We start from the raw sequence: 19,744 nt of genomic DNA, 5'->3' as shown, positions 1-19,744 counted from the left end.
TGGTTAAATAAAGGTGATCTGGCCTCCTGGTTAAATAAAGGTGATCTGGCCTCCCTGGTTAAATAAAGGTGATCTGGCCTCCCCTGGTTAAATAAAGGAGATCTGGCCTCCCTGGTTAAATAAAGGTGATCTGGCCTCCCTGGTTAAATAAAGGAGATCTGGCCTACCTGGTTAAATAAAGGTGTTCTCAACTGGCCTCCCTGGTTAAATAAAGGTGTTCTCAACTGGCCTCCCTGGTTAAATAAAGGAGATCTGGCCTCCCTGGTTAAATAAAGGAGATCTGGCCTCCCTGGTTAAATAAAGGTGTCTGGCCTAAATAAAGGATCTGGCCTCCTGGTTAAATAAAGGAGATGCCTCAACTGGCCTCCCTGGTTAAATAAAGGAGATCTGGCCTCCCTGGTTAAATAAAGGAGATCTCAACTGGCCTCCCTGGTTAAATAAAGGTGTTCTCAACTGGCCTCCCTGGTTAAATAAAGGAGATCTGGCCTCCCTGGTTAAATGATCTGGCCTCCCTGGTTAAATAAAGGAGATCTGGCCTCCTGGTTAAATAAAGGAGATCTGGCCTCCCTGGTTAAATAAAGGAGATCTGGCCTACCTGGTTAAATAAAGGAGATCTGGCCTACCTGGTTAAATAAAGGAGATCTGGCCTACCTGGTTAAATAAAGGCCTACCTGGTTAAATTCTCAACTGGCCTCCCTGGTTAAATAAAGGTGTTCTCAACTGGCCTCCCTGGTTAAATAAAGGAGATCTGGCCTACCTGGTTAAATAAAGGTGATCTGGCCTACCTGGTTAAATAAAGGAGATCTGGCCTACCTGGTTAAATAAAGGAGATCTGGCCTACCTGGTTAAATAAAGGTGTTCTCAACTGGCCTCCCTGGTTAAATAAAGGAGATCTGGCCTACCTGGTTAAATATCAGGTGTTCTCAACTGGCCTCCCTGGTTAAATAAAGGAGATCTGGCCTACCTGGTTAAATAAAGGAGATCTGGCCTCCCTGGTTAAATAAAGGTGATCTGGCCTCCCTGGTTAAATAAAGGTGATCTGGCCTCCCTGGTTAAATAAAGGTGTTCTCAACTGGCCTCCCTGGTTAAATAAAGGAGATCTGGCCTACCTGGTTAAATAAAGGTGTTCTCAACTGGCCTCCCTGGTTAAATAAAGGAGATCTGGCCTACCTGGTTAAATAAAGGAGATCTGGCCTCCCTGGTTAAATAAAGGTGATCTGGCCTCCCTGGTTAAATAAAGGTGATCTGGCCTCCCTGGTTAAATAAAGGTGTTCTCATCTGGCCTCCCTGGTTAAATAAAGGAGATCTGGCCTCCCTGGTTAAATAAAGGAGATCTGGCCTCCCTGGTTAAATAAAGGTGATCTGGCCTCCCTGGTTAAATAAAGGTGATCTGGCCTCCCTGGTTAAATAAAGGAGATCTGGCCTCCCTGGTTAAATAAAGGTGATCTGGCCTCCCTGGTTAAATAAAGGTGATCTGGCCTCCTGGTTAAATAAAGGAGATCTGGCCTCCCTGGTTAAATAAAGGAGATCTGGCCTCCCTGGTTAAATAAAGGAGATCTGGCCTCCCTGGTTAAATAAAGGAGATCTGGCCTCCTGGTTAAATAAAGGAGATCTGGCCTCCCTGGTTAAATAAAGGAGATCTGGCCTCCTGGTTAAATAAAGGAGATCTGGCCTCCCTGGTTAAATAAAGGTGATCTGGCCTCCCTGGTTAAATAAAGGAGATCTGGCCTCCCTGGTTAAATAAAGGAGATCTGGCCTACCTGGTTAAATAAAGGAGATCTGGCCTACCTGGTTAAATAAAGGAGATCTAGCCTACCTGGTTAAATAAAGGAGATCTAGTCTACCTGTTTAAATAAAGGTGATCTGGCCTCCCTGGTTAAATAAAGGAGATCTGGCCTCCCTGGTTAAATAAAGGAGATCTGGCCTACCTGGTTAAATAAAGGAGATCTGGCCTACCTGGTTAAATAAAGGAGATCTAGTCTACCTGTTTAAATAAAGGTGGAATAAATAAATAAATAGAATCCCCCCTACCTGGTTAAATAAAGGAGATCTGGCCTACCTGGTTAAATAAAGGAGATCTGGCCTACCTGGTTAAATAAAGGAGATCTAGTCTACCTGTTTAAATAAAGGTGGAATAAATAAATAAATAGAATCCCCCCCTCAATCTACACACAATATCCCATAAGGATGAAGTGAAAACAGGTTTTTAGAATTATTTGCAAATATATATTATATAAAAACAGAAATGGTTTATTAACGTAAGTCTTCAGACTCTTTGCTATGAGGCTCTAAATTGAGCTCAGGTGCATCCTGTTTCCATTGATCATCCTTGAGATGTTCCTACAACTTGATTGGAGTCCACCAGTGGTAAATTCAATTGATTGGACATGATTTGGAAAGAAATACACCTGTCTATATAAGGTCCCACAGTTGACAGTGCATGTCAGAGCAAAAACCAAGCCATGAAGTTGAAGGAATTGTCCGTATGGCTCCGAGACAGTATAATGTATAATGTATAGTATGGCTGATGTGTAGCTGTATAATATGGAGCCATGTGTAGCTGTATAATATGGCTGATGTGTAGCTGTATAATATGGCTGATGTGTAGCTGTATAATATGGTAGCCATGTGTAGCTGTATAATATGGCTGATGTGTAGCTGTATAATATGGCTGATGTGTAGCTGTATAATATGGCTGATGTGTAGCTGTATAATATGGCTGATGTGTAGCTGTATAATATGGAGCTGATGTGTAGCTGTATAATATGGAGCCATGTGTAGCTGTATAATATGGAGCTGATGTGTAGCTGTATAATATGGAGCCATGTGTAGCTGTATAATATGGCTGATGTGTAGCTGTATAATATGGCTGATGTGTAGCTGTATAATATGGCTGATGTGTAGCTGTATAATATGGCTGATGTGTAGCTGTATAATATGGGAGCCATGTGCTAGCTGTATAATATGGCTGATGTGTAGCTGTATAATATGGCTGATGTGTAGCTGTATAATATGGCTGATGTGTAGCTGTATAATATGGAGCCATGTGTAGCTGTATAATATGGCTGATGTGTAGCTGTATAATATGGCTGATGTGTAGCTGTATAATATGGCTGATGTGTAGCTGTATAATATGGCTGATGTGTAGCTGTATAATATGGCTGATGTGTAGCTGTATAATATGGCTGATGTGTAGCTGTATAATATGGCTGATGTGTAGCTGTATAATATGGCTGATGTGTAGCTGTATAATATGGCTGATGTGTAGCTGTATAATATGGCTGATGTGTAGCTGTATAATATGGCTGATGTGTAGCTGTATAATATGGCTGATGTGTAGCTGTATAGCTGTATAATATATGGCTGATGTGTAGCTGTATAATATGGCTGATGTGTAGCTGTATAATATGGCTGATGTGTAGCTGTATAATATGGCTGATGTGTAGCTGTATAATATGGCTGATGTGTAGCTGTATAATATGGCTGATGTGTAGCTGTATAATATGGCTGATGTGTAGCTGTATAATATGGAGCCATGTGTAGCTGTATAATATGGCTGATGTGTAGCTGTATAATATGGAGCCATGTGTAGCTGTATAATATGGAGCCATGTGTAGCTGTATAATATGGCTGATGTGTAGCTGTATAATATGGCTGATGTGTAGCTGTATAATATGGAGATGTGTAGCTGTATAATATGTGTAGCTGTATAATATGGCTGATGTGTAGCTGTATAATATGGCTGATGTGTAGCTGTATAATATGGCTGATGTGTAGCTGTATAATATGGCTGATGTGTAGCTGTATAATATGGCTGATGTGTAGCTGTATAATATGGCTGATGTGTAGCTGTATAATATGGCTGATGTGTAGCTGTATAATATGGCTGATGTGTAGCTGTATAATATGGCTGATGTGTAGCTGTATAATATGGCTGATGTGTAGCTGTATAATATGGCTGATGTGTAGCTGTATAATATGGCTGATGTGTAGCTGTATAATATGGCTGATGTGTAGCTGTATAATATGGCTGATGTGTAGCTGTATAATATGGCTGATGTGTAGCTGTATAATATGGCTGATGTGTAGCTGTATAATATGGCTGATGTGTAGCTGTATAATATGGAGCCATGTGTAGCTGTATAATATGGCTGATGTGTAGCTGTATACAATATGGAGCTGATGTGTAGCTGTATAATATGGAGCCATGTGTAGCTGTATAATATGGAGCCATGTGTAGCTGTATAATATGTGTAGCTGTATAATATGTAGTGTAGCTGTATAATGATGGAGCTGATGTGTAGCTGTATAATATGGCTGTATAATAGCTGATGTGTAGCTGTATAATATGGCTGATGTGTAGCTGTATAATATGGCTGATGTGTAGCTGTATAATATGGCTGATAGCTGTATAATAGCTGATGTGTAGCTGTATAATATGGCTGATGTGTAGCTGTATAATATGGCTGATGTGTAGCTGTATAATATGGCTGATGTGTAGCTGTATAATATGGCTGATGTGTAGCTGTATAATATGGCTGATGTGTAGCTGTATAATATGGAGCCATGTAGCTGTATAATATGGCTGATGTGTAGCTGTATAATATGGCTGATGGCTGATGTGTAGCTGTATAATATGGCTGATGTGTAGCTGTATAATATGGCTGATGTGTAGCTGTATAATATGGCTGATGTGTAGCTGTATAATATGGCTGATGTGTAGCTGTATAATATGGCTGATGTGTAGCTGTATAATATGGCTGATGTGTAGCTGTGTAATATGGCTGTAATGTAGCTGTATGTATTTTCCCCATCACTACTATACATACCGCGTTGTGTCCGAAGAACTCACAGTAGCAGCAGTCACAGTACTTCCCATCCTTCTGGTTGTTTGAGGAGGAAGCACAGGAGCTCCTCTCAGAACTGATGAGTATAATATGGAGCCGTCCTCTCCCTCCTCCAGCTCCGAAGCTGGGTGACTGTATAACAGCCATGTCCCCCCTGAGCTCATGGTCTAGAGCAGTTATGACAGGTATAACATGGCTGACCTGTCTCCCTGGAGCATGAACACAGGATGCAGACCATGTGTCAGACTAGTCAGATGATACTGAGGTAGACGACCATGACAGAGTGAAAGACATGAAACTAGATGCTTAGTGATGAGGTGACATGTCTTTAATCTGAGCAGTGATGACCGGTAGAACCACAACCATGTCTCATCACTAGATTCTAGAGCAGTGATGACAGGTAGAACCAGATTAGTGAGGTGACATTTTAATTGAGCAGTGAAGACCGGTATAACTAACCATGTGTCAGCTTAGTGTGTAGCTATGTAATATGTTTTAGATTCACAGAGCAGTGATGACCGGTAGAACCATGACCATGTCTCATCACTAGATTCTAGAGCAGTGATGACAGGTAGAACCACGACCATGTCTCATGACTAGATTCTACAGCAGCAGACAGTGATGACCGGTAGAACCACAACCATGTCTCATCACTAGATTCTAGTGCAGTGATGACCGGTAGAACCACGACCATGTCTCATCACTACATTCTGGAGCAGTGATGACAGGTAGAACCATGACCATGTCTCATCACTAGATTCTAGAGCAGTGATGACCGGTAGAACCATGACCATGTCTCATCACTAGATTCTAGAGCAGTGATGACCGGTAGAACCACGACCATGTCTCATGACTAGATTCTAGAGCAGTGATGACCGGTAGAACCACGACCATGTCTCATCACTAGATTCTAGAGCAGTGATGACAGGTAGAACCACGACCGTGTCTCATCACTAGATTCTAGAGCAGTGATGACAGGTAGAAACACAACCATGTCTCATCACTAGATTCTAGAGCAGTGATGACTAGATTCTAGAGCAGTGATGACGGTAGAACCACGACCATGTCTCATCACTAGATTCTAGAGCAGCAGAGAGTGATGACAGGTAGAACCACAACCATGTCTCATCACTAGATTCTAGAGCAGTGATGACCGGTAGAACCACGACCATGTCTCATCACTAGATTCTAGAGCAGTGATGACCGGTAGAACCACGACCATGTCTCATCACTAGATTCTAGAGCAGTGATGACAGGTAGAACCACGACCATGTCTCATCACTAGATTCTAGAGCAGTGATGACCGGTAGAACCACGACCATGTCTCATCACTAGATTCTAGAGCAGTGATGACAGGTAGAACCATGACCATGTCTCATCACTAGATTCTAGAGCAGTGATGACAGGTAGAACCACGACCATGTCTCATGACTAGATTCTAGAGCAGTGATGACCGGTAGAACCACGACCATGTCTCATCACTAGATTCTAGAGCAGTGATGACAGGTAGAACCACGACCGTGTCTCATCACTAGATTCTAGAGCAGTGATGACAGGTAGAAACACAACCATGTCTCATCACTAGATTCTAGAGCAGTGATGACCGGTAGAACCACGACCATGTCTCATCACTAGATTCTAGAGCAGCAGAGAGTGATGACCGGTAGAACCACAACCATGTCTTATCACTAGATTCTAGAGCAGTGATGACCGGTAGAACCACGACCATGTCTCATGACTAGATTCTAGAGCAGTGATGACCGGTAGAACCACGACCATGTCTCATCACTAGAGTCTAGAGCAGTGATGACAGGTAGAACCACGACCATGTCTCATCACTAGATTCTAGAGCAGTGATGACCGGTAGAACCACGACCATGTCTCATCACTAGATTCTAGAGCAGTGATGACAGGTAGAACCACGACCATGTCTCATCACTAGATTCTAGACCAGTGATAACCGGTAGAACCACGACCATGTCTCATCACTAGATTCTGGAGCAGTGATGACCGGTAGAACCACGACCATGTCTCATCACTAGATTCTAGACCAGTGATAACCGGTAGAACCACGACCATGTCTCATCACTAGATTCTGGAGCAGTGATGACCGGTAGAACCACGACCATGTCTCATCACTAGATTCTAGAATAGTGATGACCGGTAGAACCACGACCATGTCTCATCACTAGATTCTAGAGCAGTGATGACCGGTAGAACCACGACCATGTCTCATCACTAGATTCTAGAGAGGCGATGACAGGTAGAACCATGACCATGTCTCATCACTAGATTCTAGAGCAGTGATGACAGGTAGAACCACGACCATGTCTCATCACTAGATTCTAGAGCAGTGATGACAGGTAGAACCACAACAATGTCTCATCACTAGATTCTAGAGCAGTGATGACAGGTAGAACCACAACCATGTCTCATCACTAGATTCTAGAGCAGTGATGACAGGTAGAACCACAACCATGTCTCATCACTAGATTCTAGAGCAGTGATGACCGGTAGAACCACAACCATGTCTCATCACTAGATTCTAGAGCAGTGAAGACCGGTAGAACCATGACCATGTCTCATCACTAGATTCTAGAGCAGTGATGACAGGTAGAACCACAACAATGTCTCATCAGTAGATTCTAGAGCAGTGATGACCGGTAGGACCACGACCATGTCTCATCACTAGATTCTAGAGCAGTAATGACAGGTAGAACGACGACCATGTCTCATCACTAGATTCTAGAGCAGTGATGACAGGTAGAACCACGACCATGTCTTATCACTAGATTCTAGAGCAGCAGACAGTGATGACCGGTAGAACCACATCCATGTCTCATCACTAGATTCTAGAGCAGTGATGACCGGTAGAACCATGACCATGTCTCATCACTAGATTCTAGAGCAGTGATGACAGGTAGAACCACGACCATGTCTCATCACTAGATTCTAGAGCAGCAGACAGTGATGACCGGTAGAACCACGACCATGTCTCATGACTAGATTCTAGATCAGTGATGACCGGTAGAACCACAACCATGTCTCATCACTAGATTCTAGAGCAGTGATGACAGGTAGAACCACGACCATGTCTCATCACTAGATTCTAGAGCAGCAGACAGTGATGACCGGTAGAACCACGACCATGTCTCATCACTAGATTCTAGAGCAGTGATGACCGGTAGAACCACGACCATGTCTCATCACTAGATTCTAGAGCAGTGATGACAGGTAGAACCACGACCATGTCTCATCACTAGAGTCTAGAGCAGTGATGACAGGTAGAACCACGACCATGTCTCATCACTAGATTCTAGAGCAGTGATGACAGGTAGAACCACGACCATGTCTCATCACTAGATTCTAGACCAGTGATAACCGGTAGAACCACGACCATGTCTCATCACTAGATTCTGGAGCAGTGATGACAGGTAGAACCACAACCATGTCTCATCACTAGATTCTAGAGCAGTGATGACCGGTAGAACCATGACCATGTCTCATCACTAGATTCTAGAGCAGTGATGACAGGTAGAACCACGACCATGTCTCATCAATATATTCTAGAGCAGTGACGACAGGTAGAACCACAACCATGTCTGATCACTAGATTCTAGAGCAGTGATGACCGGTAGAACCACGACCATGTCTCATCACTAGATTCTAGAGCAGTGATGACAGGTAGAACCACGACCATGTCTCATCAATATATTCTAGAGCAGTGACGACAGGTAGAACCACAACCATGTCTGATCACTAGATTCTAGAGCAGTGATGACCGGTAGAACCACGACCATGTCTCATCACTAGATTCTAGAGCAGTGATGACCGGTAGAACCACGACCATGTCTCATCACTAGATTATAGAGCAGTGATGACAGGTAGAACCACGACCATGTCTCATCACTAGATTCTAGAGCAGCAGCGATATTTCACTCTTTATTTGTCATTAAAACAGTCTCCATATACAGTATACTTCCATTAATTTTATTCCCAAATGGTACCGGGGGACAATCAGGGGCACAGAAATCGACTCTAGGGTGTAAAACAGCATGATCATTACACAGGTGCACCTTGTGCTGGGGATAATAAAAGGCCACACTGAAATGTCCAGCTTGTTCTCACAACGCCACAGATGTCTCATGTTTTGAGGGAGCGTGCAATTGGCATGCTGACTGCAGGAATGTCCACCAGAGCTGTTGCCCGAGATTTTATGTTAATTTCTCTTCCATAAAATGTTGTTTTTGAGAATTTGGCAGTGTGTCCAACCGGCCTCACAACCGCAGACCATGTGTAACCACACCAGCCCAGGACCACCACATCCAGCTTCTTCATCTGCGGGATCATCTGAGGAGTATTTCGGTCTGTAATAAAGCCATTTTGTGGGGAAAAACTCATTCTGATTGGCTGGGCCTGGTAAAATCTTTGAAATTGTTGCATGTTGCATTTTTATTTAGTGTATATCAACTTCCATTATTATACTAGACAAGGCGTCTATTACTGTACATTCCATGAAAACAACCTATTAATGAGAACACCATTACCGTAGAAACATCAACCTATCAACGGAACACCATTACCGTAGAAACATCAACCTATCAACGGAACACCATTACCGTAGAAACATCAACCTATCAACGGAACACCATTACCGTAGAAACATCAACCTATCAACGGAACACCATTACCGTAGAAACATCAACCTATCAACGGAACACCATTACCGTAGAAACATCAACCTACCAACGGAACACCATTACCGTAGAAACATCAACGGAACACCATTACCGTAGAAACATCAACCTACCAACGGAACACCATTACCGTAGAAACATCAACCTACCAACGAAACACCATTACCGTAGAAACATCAACGGAACACCATTACCGTAGAAACATCAACCTACCAACGAAACACCATTACCGTAGAAGCATCAACCTATCAACGGAACACCATTACCGTAGAAACATCAACCTACCAACGGAACACCATTACCGTAGAAACATCAACGGAACACCATTACCATAGAAACATCAACCTACCAACGAAACACCATTACCTAAGAAACATCAATGGAACACCATTACCGTAGAAGCATCAACCTATCAACGGAACACCATTACCGTAGAAACATCAACCTATCAACGGAACACCATTACCGTAGAAACATCAACCTATCAACGGAACACCATTACCGTAGAAACATCAACCTACCAACGGAACACCATTACTGTAGAAACAACAACCTATCAACGGAACACCATTACCGTAGAAACATCAACGAAACACCATTACCGTAGAAACATCAACGGAACACCATTACCGTAGAAACATCAACCTATCAACGGAACACCATTACCGTAGAAACATCAACCTATCACCGGAACACCATTACCGTAGAAACATCAACCTACCAACGGAACACCATTACCATAGAAACATCAACGAAACACCATTACCGTAGAAACATCAACGGAACACCATTACCGTAGAAACATCAACCTATCAACGGAACACCATTACCGTAGAAACATCAACCTATCACCGGAACACCATTACCGTAGAAACATCAACCTACCAACGGAACACCATTACCGTAGAAACATCAACGGAACACCATTACCATAGAAACATCAACGGAACACCATTACCGTAGAAACATCAACGGAACACCATTACCGTAGAAACATCAACGAAACACCATTACCTAAGAAACATCAATGGAACACCATTACCATAGAAACATCAACCTATCAACGGAACACCATTACCGTAGAAACACCAACCTATCAACGGAACACCATTACCGTAGAAACATCAACCTACCAACGGAACACCATTACCTAAGAAACATCAATGGAACACCATTACCATAGAAACATCAACCTATCAACGGAACACCATTACCGTAGAAACATCAACCTACCAACGGAACACCATTACCGTAGAAACATCAACCTATCAACGGAACACCACTAAGAGCTGTCTTATCACTAGATAGATACTATCACTACATTTTATGAACCTACATAGTTTCACAGGAATCTGGATGGAGAAGAACAATCTATCAAACTACCAACCTGCAGGCGCCAGCAGTCAGGTGTTGCCCAGCGGTCAGGTGTTGCCCAGCGGTCAGGTGTTGCCCAGCGGTCAGGTGTTGCCCAGCGGTCAGGTGTTGCCCAGCGGTCAGGTGTTGCCCAGCGGTCAGGTGTTGCCCAGCGTGTTAGGTGTCCCACGTTGGAAGAGGGCAGCGCCCCCACTGTGGCCATTACAGGGGTGGTTACAGCCCATCAGGGAGGGGCCCAGTTTGCTGTGCTGGCTGTTCACAGGAGGAATGTGTGAGTTCTTACATGCCAAGGGCTTATGGAGGGCCGCTGCTGAGCAGTCAGGGCCACTCAGGGCCCCCAGCTTGGCCCCTGCTGGGCAGTCAGGGCCACCCAGGGCCCCCAGCTTGGCCCCTGTTGGGCAGTCAGGGCCACCCAGGGCCCCCAGCTTGGCCCCTGTTGGGCAGTCAGGGCCACCCAGGGCCCCCAGCTTGGCCCCTGCTGAGCAGTCAGGGCCACCCAGGGCCCCCAGCTTGGCCCCTGCCGAGGGGACGTGGAGGTTTGGTACCAGCGGGGAGAAGGGGGCGTGAGCAGCTAGACCGGAAGAGGAGGATGTGACATGGCCGTGCTGCTGCCCTCCGGAGCTCTGCTTGAGGGGCAGGAGAGAGGAATGCTGAGAGGAGGAGGAGAGGCCAGTGGGGCTGTTGGGGGGGACAGATAGGTCTGAGTGTTGGTGGTGGTCGCTGGGGTGGAATGCTTCACCTGGAGGAGAGACAAAAGTGTTGAGTGGAATATTGCCTTATCTCTGCTTCTCTCTAGATTAATAATCTATGGGCCATAACTCTGCTTCTCTCTAGAGGTGTAATCCATGGGCCATATCTCTGCTTCTCTCTAGAGGTTTAATCTATGGGCCATATCTCTGCTTCTCTCTAGATTAATAATCCATGGGCCATATCTCTGCTTCTCTCTAGAGGTGTAATCCATGGGCCATATCTCTGCTTCTCTCTAGATTAATAATCCATGGGCCATATCTCTGCTTCTCTCTAGAGGTGTAATCCATGGGCCATATCTCTGCTTCTCTCTAGATTAATAATCCATGGGCCATATCTCTGCTTCTCTCTAGAGGTGTAATCCATGGGCCATATCTCTGCTTCTCTCTAGAGGTGTAATCTATGGGCCATATCTCTGCTTCTCTCTAGATTAATAATCCATGGGCCATATCTCTGCTTCTCTCTAGAGGTGTAATCCATGGGCACAATCCTTCCCTGAGATGTGTGTGTGTGTATGCATTAATAATGCGCTATTGTCAACAGGACAGGTGAACTGTAATTCAGGTTAGATGCAGGTATGTCTTGAATTCTCTGTGTCCTAAAAAGGGTGGAGAGAAAGAGAGAGATCTCACCAGGCGGTGTTGGTCGTCGGCACATGGTCTTGAAGTGCTTTGGGGTGGTCTTACAGAGGTCCCCGGAGGTAGAGAGCAGGTTCCCGGGGGAAGAACCACTGGAATTCTGGGAAGGGTGACTGTAGGGGCACACTTTGGCCCCAGGCATTTTAGCAGATTTCCCAGGAGCCTCATGAGAGCCTCGCTTCTCGTGACACGCTGGTCCCCCTGTTCCTATTGGACCAGAGGAGGGAGGGATAATGAAGAGGAAGATGAACGTTTGAACATCTCGGCCATCTTCTGTTATCTCCACCCGGCACAGTCCAGAAGAGGACTGGCCACCCCTCATAGCCTGGTTCCTCTCTAGGTTTCTTCCTAGGTTCTGGCCTTTTCTATGGAGTTTTTCCTAGCCACCGTGCTTCTACACCTGCATTGCTTGCTGTTTGTGGTTTTAGGTCTGGGTTTCTGTACAGCGCTTTGTGACATCGCCTGATGTAAGACGAGATTTATAAATACATTTGATTTGATTGATTGAAGAAAGTTTTACTCAGAGGAGTAACAGGTTCTGTTTCAGTAGACACACACTGGAGTACAGTTCCCTCCATGTTGGCAGTGTAAATGGCTGCGTTACAATTCTGTTACAGTAAATGAACTGAAAACCATTTTTTTTTATTTTACCAGGCAAGTCAGTTAAGAACAAATTCTTATTTTCAATGACGGCCTAGGAACAGTGGGTTAACTGCCTGTTCAGGGGCAGAACGACAGATTTGTACCTTGTCAGCTCGGGGGTTTGAACTTGCAACGCTCTAACCACTAGGCTACCCTGCCGCCCCGGTAGCCTAAATAATGAAATGTCTACAGTAGTTTGCATCCGTGTATGACTTAACCTTGAGAGACCCGAGCAGAGAGGTGTGGGGTCAAGGTGCGTTTTACCTTGCTGTGCGTGCGAGGCAGTGCTGTGGTTGCAGTGGATCCCTCCGTTGCTGTGAGCCGAGTTCCAGAGACCAGAAAGCTTGTGGGCTGAGAGGAAGGAGGATGGGTCCCAGTCTACCGAGCTCTGCTCTGGGTAACCATTCCCACAACTCTGAGCCTTACACAACGATGAGTGGGACAACGGAACCTGGGTGGGGAGGAGAGAGAGAAGATGCTAGTTCAGGACATGGTTGATTAGGTATAGCCTTTTTCCCCCCCACTAACATTTGATGCTGTAGACAGAGCAGAAATGGAGGAAGATGCAATGCTATTAATTGGAGCTGTCTGACTGGTACCTGGGAGAGGAGGAGACAGGAGAAACAAGATATGTTAGTTCAATTGCATTATTTATGTCTGTGTTCACACTTCTGTTCATAAGTTTGGGGTTACTCAGAAATGTCCTTTTTTTATTTTGAATAAAACATTTTTTGGTCCTTTAAAATAACATCACATTGATCAGAAATACAGTGTAGACATTGTTAATGTTGTAAATGACTATTGTTGCTGGAAACGGCAGATTTTTTATGGAATATCTACATAGGCGTACAGAGGCCCATAATCAGCAACCATCACTCGTGTTCCAATGGCACGTTGTGTTAGCTAATCCAAGTTTATCATTTTAAAAGGCTAACTGATCATTAGAAAACCCTTTTGTAATTATGTTAGCACAGCTGAAAACTGTTGTTCTGATTAAAGAAGCATTAAAACTGGCCTTCTTTAGACTCATTGAGTATCTGGAGCATCAGCATTTGTGGGTTCGATTACAGGCTCAAACTGGCCAGAAACAATCAACTGTCTTCTGAAACTCATCAGTCTATTCTTGTTCTGAGAAATGAAGGCTATTCCATGTGAGAAATTTCCAAGAAACTGAAGATCTCGTACAACGCTGTGAACTACTCCCTTCACAGAACAGCACAAACTGGCTCTAACCAGAATAGGAAGAGGAGTGGGAGGCCCCAGTGCACATCTGAGCAAGAGTACAAGTACATTAGAGTGTGTAGTTTCAGAAACAGACACCTCACAAGTCCTCAACTGGCAGCTTCATTAAATAGTATGCTCAAAACACCAGTCTCAACGTCAACAGTGGAGAGGTGACTCCGGGATGCTGGTTTTCTAGGCAGAGTTGCAAAGAAAAAGCCACATCTCAGACTGGCCAATAAAAAGAAAAGATTAAGATGGGCAAAAGAACACAGACACTGGACAGAGGAACTCTGCCTGGAAGCCCAGCATCACGGAGTCGCCTCTTCACTGTTGAAGTTGAGACTGGTGTTTTGTGGGTACTATTTAATGAAGCTGCACCACAGTTCCTAACATTAATGAGCCCCACAGTTCCTAACATTAATGAGCCCCACAGTTCCTAACATTAATGAGCCCCACAGTTCCTAACATTAATAATCAGTTTTAAATTAATGACTACCAGCTAACATTGATGGCCCCACAGTTGTAGGCATTAATGAGCCCCACAGTTCCTAACATTAATAAGTTCATTTTAAACATAACATACTACCAGCCTAACATTGGTTTAACATTAGGCCCCACAGTTTAACATTAATGAGCCCCACAGTTCATAACATTAATAATCATTTTAAACTAATACTACCAGCCTGATGGTTGTAGGCATTAATGAGCCCCACAGTTCATAACATTAATAATCATTTTAAACTAATACTACCAGCCTGATGGTTGTAGTCATTCATGAGCCCCACAGTTCATAACATTAATGAGCCCCACAGTTCATAACATTAATAATCATTTTAAACTAATACTACCAGCCTGATGGTTGTAGGCATTCATGAGCCCCACAGTTCATAACATTAATAATCATTTTAAACTAATACTAATACATTCATTGTCTCATTAACAATTACCCATATTATCAACCTTATTTCATTTCAAAACCTGACATTTGTCTAGTATAGAGCTACTCATCATAACGAACAATATCAGCTAAACGCCTCTGATAAGTGATCAGTCGGTGTCGATCGTTTTAGGTTCCTCTTCTCAAACCCTATGGGCCGTTCTGTCTCTGACAACACTAGTTATTTACCTTACCTTGAGCACAGAGCAATCTCTTAAGATTTGTATTGCATTTAAATACGGATATTGTTTTTTTTATTTTTTATATATATATATATATATATAAAAACGCCTCTTAAGACGAAAAGTATATTTTCTCCAGAATCCACATGAATAAGACTACCTCTGCTTGTGACGAGAGAAGGCCAAGTCTAACAGAGAACAAACAGCTTTAGAAGAGACTAATCTTATGTCAGGATGCTTAGATGTGGTATTCATTTAGCCGTGCAGAATGAAGCACTGTAACACCATAAAGAGTCACGGCATAACAGTCCCAAAGCTGCCTGTCTCCATCACCACCAAATCCAGTGCCTTTCAGCTTGTTGGCGTATAAGCTGACCAAACACACACACTATTGTAAAAACATTTTTTTTTAAATTTAAAGACCTTCAGAAAACAGCCATTTCCATAAACACAACCCATAGCTAGCAGGCAGGAACATGGGTGTTGTGAAACGTAACTGTAGATAGTGCTAATACTAGGCTTGAGGTGCATGCATGGTCTTGTCATATGCAGCAGTGCAGACGTCTCCTCACCTCCCTTTTCTCCTCTCCTCTCACTCGCCCAACTCTTCCACTCTCCTACGCTCCCCAGCTCCTACCAGCTCAGTCGTCCCCCCCCGCCGCCTCACTCATTCTTCTCCTTACGGCGCAGGTGTCTCCTGGGCACTCTGTCTCTCTCATCTTCTCCCCTCACCCACCCCTCCCTACCTCCTCCTCCTCACCCCCCTCTTACCGGTGCAGGTGTCTCCTGGGTGCTCAGTCTCTCCTCATCTTCCACCCTCTCCCCTCCCTACCTCCTCCTCCCTACCTCCCTTCTTACCAGTGCAGGCGTTTCCTGGGTGCTCTGTCTCTCCTCCTCCCTACCTCCTCCTCCTCTCCTCTTCCCTCCCTACCCCCCCCCTCTCCCTCCCTACCTCCTCCTCCTCTCCTCTTCCCTCCCTACCCCCCTCCCCCCTTCTTACCAGTGCAGGCGTTTCCTGGGTGCTCTGTCTCTCCTCCTCCCTACCTCCTCCTCCCCTCCTCTTCCCTCCCTACCCCCTCTCCCCTCCCTACCTCCTCCTCCTCTCCTCTTCCCTCCCTACCCCCTCCCCCTTCTTACCAGTGCAGGCGTTTCCTGGGTGCTCTGTCTCTCCTCCTCCCTACCTCCTCCTCCTCTCCCCTCCCTACCTCCTCCCTCCCCTTCTTACCAGTGCAGGCGTTTCCTGGGTGCTCTGTCTCTCCTCATCTTCCTCCTCTTCCTCTCCGCATACCACCTTCTATCCCCTTCCCCCTCCTCCCTACCTCCTCCCTCCCTCCCCTTCTTACCAGTGCAGGCGTTTCCTGGGTGCTCTGTCTCTCCTCATCTTCCTCCTCTTCCTCTCCGCATACCACCTTCTATCCCCTTCCCCCTCCTCCCTACCTCCTCCTCCCTACCTCCCTTCTTACCAGTGCAGGCGTTTCCTGGGTGCTCTGTCTCTCCTCCTCCCTACCTCCTCCTCCTCTCCTCTTCCCTCCCTACCCCCCCCTCCCCCTTCTTACCAGTGCAGGCGTTTCCTGGGTGCTCTGTCTCTCCTCCTCCCTACCTCCTCCTCCCCTCCTCTTCCCTCCCTACCCTGTCTCTCCCCTCCCTACCTCCTCCTCCTCTCCTCTTCCCTCCCTACCCCCCCCTCCCCCTTCTTACCAGTGCAGGCGTTTCCTGGGTGCTCTGTCTCTCCTCCTCCCTACCTCCTCCTCCCCTCCTCTTCCCTCCCTACCCCCCTCCCTCCCCTTCTTACCAGTGCAGGCGTTTCCTGGGTGCTCTGTCTCTCCTCATCTTCCTCCCTTCCTCTCCCAGTGCACCTTCCTGGGTCCTCTTCCCCCTCCTCCCTACCTCCTCCCTCCCTCCCCTTCTTACCGGTGCAGGCGTTTCCTGGGTGCTCTGTCTCTCCTCTTCCTCAACACTCTTCCGGCAGCTCTGGCAGATCCAGAGCGGAACCTCTCCCAGTAGAGACTGGCTCAGCGAAGGCACGGTGTCGGACAGCTTCTGGCCCGGCACCTCTCGGAGCAGGGCCTGGGACAGGGCTGGGACAGCGTCAGCTAGCTTCGCCCCGTGACCCCCAGGCAGACCGTTGGCAGAGCTCGCCCCCCAGTCCTTAAACTCACGGTGACACAGGAGGCAGCAGGTGTGCCTCGGCTGGGGGAGAGCAACAGAGAGGTGAGCCAGTGACATTAGGAATGCAGCGGAGAGGAGGAGAGAGAAAGTGCAATCATCTAGGTGAAGGGCAGGAGAGGAAGAGAGAAGGGGAGGAGAAGAGAGGGTTGGAGAGGAGGACGGGGGAGAGGAGAATGGATTTGGTCAATAAGATTAGGTGTGGGAGGAAAGGATGGGATCTGAGGAGAGGTGGATGTCAGTGAGATAGACATAGAGCATGATGAAGTTGCCCTCTGGACACTGATCTGAGGTCAGGTTTTTAACAGACAATAATTTCACGAGTACGATCTGACTATGTTGACCACGATCACAACATCTATATAGCAAAGAGGAAGTAAAGGTTGGCCATGGAGGCAGCTTGGCATATGTACAGTGGCAAGTTTGTAGTGATTTAATGTGGCCCAGGTCCACACTAGTTAGTGGTCTGCTGGTAAAGTAAGCTTTGTTGATCACAAAACCCCATACACCTACAAGGGCGTCCATGTAATGTTTAGGTAACAACTTCGACTCATGCATATGACACTTCAGAGTAGAAATGCGCGCAGAGAAACTGTATGAAAATACTACAGACGTTGATCTCGCATGCAAAAGTGCAAACATAACAAAGCAAGCCATGCATGGTGCTAGCCAAACGTTAAAACCATTTACAGCTGGCCAGATGAATACCCCCGGGATGTAGTGTGTTAGCCAACTAGCTACAACATGTAGTAACAGCACCGGTGCTCAGTATATGGTGTACCAACTGCCAAGTGCGGTTAAAATGTAAGCAAACTTGCAATACCACGGCGAGCTAGGAGCTAACAAGCTAGATACAAATTAGATGGCAACTTATCCGTGGCAGGCGATTGCAACAATGTCAATCTTGTGGATGACACGAACTACTACCAGCAAATGCAGACTGGATGTAGTTAGTTACTGTAGCTAGACTAGTTGGTTAAAACTGATGCGAATGGGTCTTTATTGTCGACTTGCTGGCTAAGTTTTAATGATGTATTATGCTAGTGGAGCTAGCTATAATTCCGCCCCGATCACAAATAGTAAATGAACGAAAATACAAAACCTGGAGCACAAGCTAGTTAAACAACTGAGCTAGAATCAACCATCCAAACCCCCTCTCTAAAGAAATAAGCAGAACTACAGGATGGCTCTAACTGATCGGTAGGTTAGCTAACCTTTTAACTAGCCCGCTGGTAGTTTTCTCTGCTTGCTAGGCTAGTTACCTGGTTCGCCCTGGCCGCCAGTCTATCCAGCCCTGCATCACCGCCAGCTGCATCTCCGGGAGAGACGGGGCTCTTCGATATGCTCTGTTGTCCGGACACTAACTCCTTGCTCGCGACTCCTTGTTGTTTGTTTTTCTTCCTCGCCATCACGCAGATATCGGATATATCCTTTGGTCACGGTTGCACTAGTTTAGAGATGTTTAAAAGCACGGTTTCTATTTGTTCTAGGATCACAAATGTTTCCCTATCTTCTCCAGTCAAGACAACAGTCAATATGGCGGAGCGCTGCCACACTCTGGGGGTTCATAGGTCAAAGATAGTGCTGGCAAAATGGCTTCACCGTGATGACGCTAAGTAGTCGCCATGTTGAATGAGGGCAACCGTTCCAGGTTAGTTTCACACAGTACAACACGTTGTACAAAATCTCTGGTTACAGGCCACAAATTAGTGTATTTATTGGCATAATGAATCTATCAATGATTGGCTACCACATCATTCAATGTAATGTTATTACACACGTATTATATGAATTGCATTATATGTCTAAGATATCTAAATGTTGTCTAAGATCTAAATGTAAACTGGAAAATAACAATTCAGATTTTATGCAGCCATACATTTGCATATGCGTTTCAATATGCCAGTGTAATCTTGTAAAATGTTGCTCAAGTGTTCAAACCATAGAGTTGGGGCCATGTCTATGTTCCCTGGGCCTTATATGTTCCCGGTGGCTGAGGGAACATAGGGGTATACCGTACCTAAAGGTCATTCAATTTTGCATTAGGAGAACATTTTGTAGCAAGCTATTGATGTACAATTAAATACTTTGTATCTTCTTCGCAATAATGCTCAGATTCGTTGGTCCTTTGGATGACCATGGCAGCCCTAGATGAGGGTTCCCCCAACTCTCGGTTTTATTTGGACCCCAAAGTTTTTGGAGAAAAATATATATTTTCATTGTTGGACATAAAAGACTGTAAAAAAAAAAAAAAAAAAAAAAAAGCTCCAAGTGATTTTCATTTAAGAAA

At 45.3% G+C, this 19,744-nt stretch overlaps 1 protein-coding gene across 1 annotated transcript in view; it reads right to left on the bottom strand.

Annotated features, from left to right (window-relative positions):
• Positions 1-19,009, bottom strand: part of fam193b (family with sequence similarity 193 member B) — a 43,596-nt gene extending 24,587 nt beyond the window's left edge. The window contains exons 1-6 of the mRNA XM_042303023.1: positions 18,717-19,009; positions 17,200-17,478; positions 13,210-13,396; positions 12,298-12,510; positions 11,088-11,657; positions 4,830-5,056 (exon numbers count right to left, since the gene is read on the bottom strand). Of these exons, the coding sequence (XP_042158957.1) occupies positions 4,830-5,056; positions 11,088-11,657; positions 12,298-12,510; positions 13,210-13,396; positions 17,200-17,478; positions 18,717-18,863 (1,623 nt within the window). The 5' untranslated portion in view covers positions 18,864-19,009. The remainder of the gene's footprint in view (positions 1-4,829; positions 5,057-11,087; positions 11,658-12,297; positions 12,511-13,209; positions 13,397-17,199; positions 17,479-18,716) is intronic.
• Positions 19,010-19,744: the final 735 nt, after the last annotated feature.

Source organism: Oncorhynchus tshawytscha, linkage group LG21, assembly GCF_018296145.1.
Source record: "Oncorhynchus tshawytscha isolate Ot180627B linkage group LG21, Otsh_v2.0, whole genome shotgun sequence".
In the NCBI taxonomy this organism is placed as follows: domain Eukaryota; kingdom Metazoa; phylum Chordata; class Actinopteri; order Salmoniformes; family Salmonidae; genus Oncorhynchus; species Oncorhynchus tshawytscha.
The sequence above is the reverse complement of the archived record's forward strand: the minus strand, read 5'-3'. Positions and strand labels throughout refer to the sequence as shown.